The sequence below is a fragment of the Palaemon carinicauda genome, chromosome 14 (assembly GCF_036898095.1).
Source record: "Palaemon carinicauda isolate YSFRI2023 chromosome 14, ASM3689809v2, whole genome shotgun sequence".
In the NCBI taxonomy this organism is placed as follows: Eukaryota; Metazoa; Arthropoda; class Malacostraca; order Decapoda; family Palaemonidae; genus Palaemon; species Palaemon carinicauda.
Window position 1 is genome coordinate 84,015,840 of NC_090738.1, and position 4,849 is coordinate 84,020,688.

At 43.0% G+C, this 4,849-nt stretch overlaps 1 protein-coding gene across 1 annotated transcript; it reads right to left on the reverse strand.

Moving 5' to 3' along the window:
* Positions 1-928: 928 nt before the first annotated feature.
* LOC137652850 (piggyBac transposable element-derived protein 4-like) lies at positions 929-1,990 on the reverse strand. Its single transcript, XM_068386246.1, has one exon. The coding sequence runs from the start codon at positions 1,988-1,990 to the stop codon at positions 929-931; it is 1,062 nt and encodes a 353-aa protein (XP_068242347.1).
* Between the last annotated feature and the right edge of the window lie 2,859 nt (positions 1,991-4,849).

The window sequence follows — 4,849 nt, forward strand, 5'->3', positions numbered from 1 at the left end:
ATTTTTTGTATTTATTTTCTTATTTTTTTTGGCATAAATATACACATTCAGTCACTGTTGAAATAATGAACAAATTACGTAGAAAATATCTGAGGAAATAAAGAAAATTGCAAATAAACATTTTTATTTTAATCATGAACAAAACATATTTATTATTTTGTATTCCTATTCTATCTATATACCATGTCACTTTCCCCCAATTATGGGAGGTAGCCGACACCAAGGAAGAGAAAAGAAAAAAAAAAAACACAAAGGGGGACATTTATCTCTTTGCTCCTCTCATATTCCAGTTCTATTTATTCCTGTGTGTGCCATTCTTTGAAACATGGTGCTGCACACAAACCAACATCACATTCTTTACACCAGTAGGATGTTTCCTTCCTTTTGCCATTTTTCCTACAAAGAGCACATTTCCTTAGTGGTTTTTGCTTTTTTTCGGTAGGAGGGCAATATTCAGGGAAATGTCTTTCAAATATGCGTGAAGGCTTTGCAACAAGTCTTGTTGGTCTTCTTATTGCATCCTTATTTCTTCTTGCATATGTAGACACCATTCTTTCAGCTAGCCTCAGTATAAACTCCCGTCTTGGAAACTTTCCACCAAGTATTTTGTACGTAATGAAAGCATTTAGGAGACACATGTCTAGCATGTGCCGAAATACCTTCTTGTAATACTTTTTCAGCCTGTTTCTTGCTGTTGAAAAATGTACCATAAGATTATCTAATAAATCAACACCACCCATATTGTTATTATAGTCCTCAATTGCTTTTGGCTTAGACTTTTCATGTCCTCTCCTAGATTTTACAATTTTCATGGAATCATCGTGCAGAGTACTCAGAACACATACGTCTTTCTTGTCTTTCTATTTCAACACCATTGATTTGTTTCGGAATGCTGCTACGGTTTCACCTTTTTTTAGTTTAGCTTTTTTTATAAATGCTGGCACATCTTTTCTTTTCTCGTGAGTCTCAGAGTGCCAACAGTTTCAGTTTCATTGTCAACAAGCATATCTGCGAGTGTGGGACTAGTATAAAAATTGTCTGTATAAAGACAATATCCCTTTCCTAAAAGAGGATCCATAAGAGACATAACAACTCTAGATGTCACAGAAAGATTCTTGTATTTATCCAAAAATTTTGTGTTTTTACCTGAATAAATACAAAAGTTCCATATATAGCCAGTGCTACTTTCACAAAGTTCAAAAAACTTTATACCATATCTTTTCCGCTTTGCTGGGATATATTGAACCCATAAGAGGTTCCCCTTCCATCCCATCAGAGACTCATCAATAGATATATTCTTTCTTGGAATATAATTTTCCCGAAACTTCTTCAAAATAAGGTCTGTGAATGGTTTTATTTTAGCTGTCTTTCTTCCAGGCCCATCTGTTATGGTTGCATTGTCTACTAAATACAGGAATTTTTGCAACAAATCAAATCTGCGACCACTCATTACTTTCCGATAAAAAGGAGTAGCAATACTTTCACGTGATGTGAAATACATTGAATTTTCTAACTTTGAATCAATGCCCTGCAAAATAAGTAGGCCTACAAACAGTTTCATTTCACACGCATCTGTATCATACCACCTATTTACTCTTGATTGTGAGGATAATCTATCTCCATTTTCATCTAGAAATTCCCCTGCATATCTGTTAGTTTCTGTCACGAGATAATCAATAACTTCTTCATCAAAAAATTTAGCAAAATATTCCATTGGATTTTCCTTATCTATGATGATGAACTTTACACCACTATCTCCACGAAATGTGAAGGGAAGCTTGATCTTTCCTTTCCTCGTCCAGTCAGATGGCAAAACGTTTTCGTCATCACTTGATGAAAATTCATCTTCATTCTCACTAGAGCACGTGGAGCTATCACTCTCATCTTGAATTTCCTCTTCACCATCAGTACTTTCTTCTCCATCAGTACTTTCCTCAATCATAAATCGTATTTCCTCCTCTGATAGCCTAATTTTTTTACGAGCGCTCATCGTGAAGGGTAGCGGGAGATGAGAAAAATATAGGAGACCCGTCTCAGCCGAACGCCAAATGCGTACTGAAGAAACAGATCTACTAAACGTTGTATCAAGTGAACGCAGTTACCAATGATTACCAGATTTGGTGAGGGTGTTGCCAGACGATGGTCCTTTCGTTTTCTATACGTATGAGCGTGATATGCCGTCGAAAACACCTTGAAAATATCTTCTAAAGTGGTGGACTTCATATGCCGTCAAGTGCGGTTGCGCAAAGAAAATGGAGGACGGCATATGACGTCGGAGACGGTTAACAGGTTAACACAATCTTCCAGTTTCAATATTGGGGATTAAGGACAATAATGGATCATAACCATTAAAGGAAAAGAGAATCACTCTCTTATATGTGATGGTCTCACAATAGGCTGCCCATGAAGCACCTTGTAGGTTGGAAAAACTTTGGGCTATAGCACTGACTGTTTGGTAACAAGTTGCCAGTCCTGTCAGGCCTGCCGGCACCTGCCGGACCGCACGGCATCTGCCGGGCAAGACGGCACATGCTGTCCTATTCTGGGCTATTGAAGGCAATTATTGTCTTCATAAAATTGTGTGATAAATCGCCGGCAACGGCTCTGCCGGCTGTCAGCAGCCTCTGCCGGCGGCGGCGGCTCTGCCGGCCGGCAGTGGCTCTGCCAACTGCCGGCGGCTCTGTCGGCGGCGGCGGTTCTGCTGGCTGGCACTGGTACTGCCGGCCGGCAGTGGTTCTGCCGGCCGGCGGCAGCTCTACCCGCCAGCAGCCGAGGATCCTTCCATCAAGGGGACCCGGCGGCAGTCGGCGGCAGATGACCAAGTATGGGTGGCCGGCTGCCGGTCGGCAATTCAGCAGCCGGCAGTCGGTCCCTGAATGTCCATTGTCTTTGGGTTGTCGGTCAACGATGTTCCCAACAAGAGGCGGCAGGGCAACTGCCGGCCGGCAGACAATGGACATGGCCCAGTACGAAAGTAAGAGAGAAAGAGAGGATGGAGGAAGGCAAGGGCTCAGCCTTGCCGGCCTGCATCCAGAATGAGGGTTCAAGTGGAAGGGGAAATTGAATTCGGGCTTCCACCCAACCATATCCCAGTCATAAGGGCTATGGAAGGCAGTCCAAGGGAGGACTGAAGAACACTAAAGAATATGAGGGTACCCGCTGCAGCCGGCCTGGCCGGCGGCAGACGTGGAACCTCAGGCCAGTCCTACAAGGACCCTAGGGTCAATGTAGAACGACGGCCAGGAGGGTGTTGGATCATTCAACACGAAAGAGATATAGGGGAGGGGGTAGGTGTCCTACAGGTAAGGTAAAGCCCGAAGACACTACTTAACCTAAAGGATTCTGGTCTCATGAAGTAACCTCAGGTAGGAGAAATCATTTCCCCAGGTTGGGTTAGTCAAGGGAGAAGGTGTCCATAGGACACCATCTCACAGGAGAGAAGAATCTCGAACCAGAGACCTTAGACAGTGAAGAAATAATTTCTTTGGTCTCGGGTCTACCAGCACAGGACTGTCTGCTAGGCCAAGGAAGGGGGAATTGTCAATCAAAACCCCCAAGTATGGCCAAGGGAGGTCTAGCTTCCTGAAAGAGCAGCTTAACCTGGCATGGGAAATCATTTCACCAAGACAGGGAGATGCCTAACACAGACTGATACTCAGATGTCCCATTCTAAACTCAAAACCGACTCAGTGGTTAGGAGAAAGAAAACAGAACGTCTCAGTAAAACTTTGCCAGAACTCTGTTCACAGCAAAGAAAACTGAGAATAGCCTAGGCTAATCAGAGGGAAGGGGGATTGCTCTTAAATCTCCTAGGAGATTAGTATCGACTTAAAAGGTATAGGAGGTTTCAGTCTCCCCTTAAAAGACAATACAAGTGCAATGGGGACATGTATGAAAGTATACTAAAGCTCCTAGGCTATTAGCCTAGGAGCATTGAGAATCGTTCACCGAAACTCTCTGTATACTATCTTGGAAGAGGAAAGCATAGTTAAGTAATATCATAAATGTGTAAAATATAGCCTGTGCTTCAATAAAACTTTACCAGGAAGGTTATATCATGCATGAAGTGTGTAGGTGCCCAGGTTAGGAAGCCTAGCACTCGTGAGGCTCGATCATAAATAGCCAAATCCACGACAACAATGACATAAATTTCTGAATAGCTAAAGTTATTAAAGCGTATAATGCCGGGAAAGGGTCGTTCTGGCTAACTGAATGAACAGAAAGAACGACCGCGTCCATGACGCCATCCGGCTGGCAACAGCTCTTGTTACGTTAATTACAATCTCAATCGAAGAGCAAAACTGGCAAGAGCTTACATTCACACAAGATAAAGATATTACTTAACTTTCCAGAAGCTGATGAGGCTGGTGAAGACATCATAGCGTCCAAAAAACTCCAAAATAGCAAGAGAGAACGGGGAAAACACTGGTCAAAAGAAGCTACGATAGAAAGAATGACTTGGTGGCGCCTCGCGGTGGCAGATTGGCGCACTATTTGCAGAGCAGTAGGGAGCGTCGGGAGCGATGTCTCTGTAACGACTATCCTTATTCTTGCCTCTCTTTCCCCTCGAAGTGAAAGCTCTATTGGGGGTGTAGATAGCTATGAGACGTGTCAAGAATACGTCCTCTGATATTACGCGATATCCCTTCGTAAGATTTTAAGGGATATTCGCTCCAGGAGTTAGAATTCTGGATACCTTTGGTAAGTTCTCTGGGATATATCACTGTAGTCAAATATACTTAGGAAGCTACCTTCGAAGGAACTTCCATCAGGACGACATGCCTGAGCCCAAAAATGTAGATGAAGCTTTAACGATCTCTCTCTCTCTCTCTCTCTCTCTCTCTCTCTC

Bases quoted from the DNA above. Each gene is read 5' to 3' on its own strand.
- LOC137652850 (XM_068386246.1), bottom strand. From the start codon at position 1,990: ATGAGCGCTCGTAAAAAAATTAGGCTATCAGAGGAGGAAATACGATTT.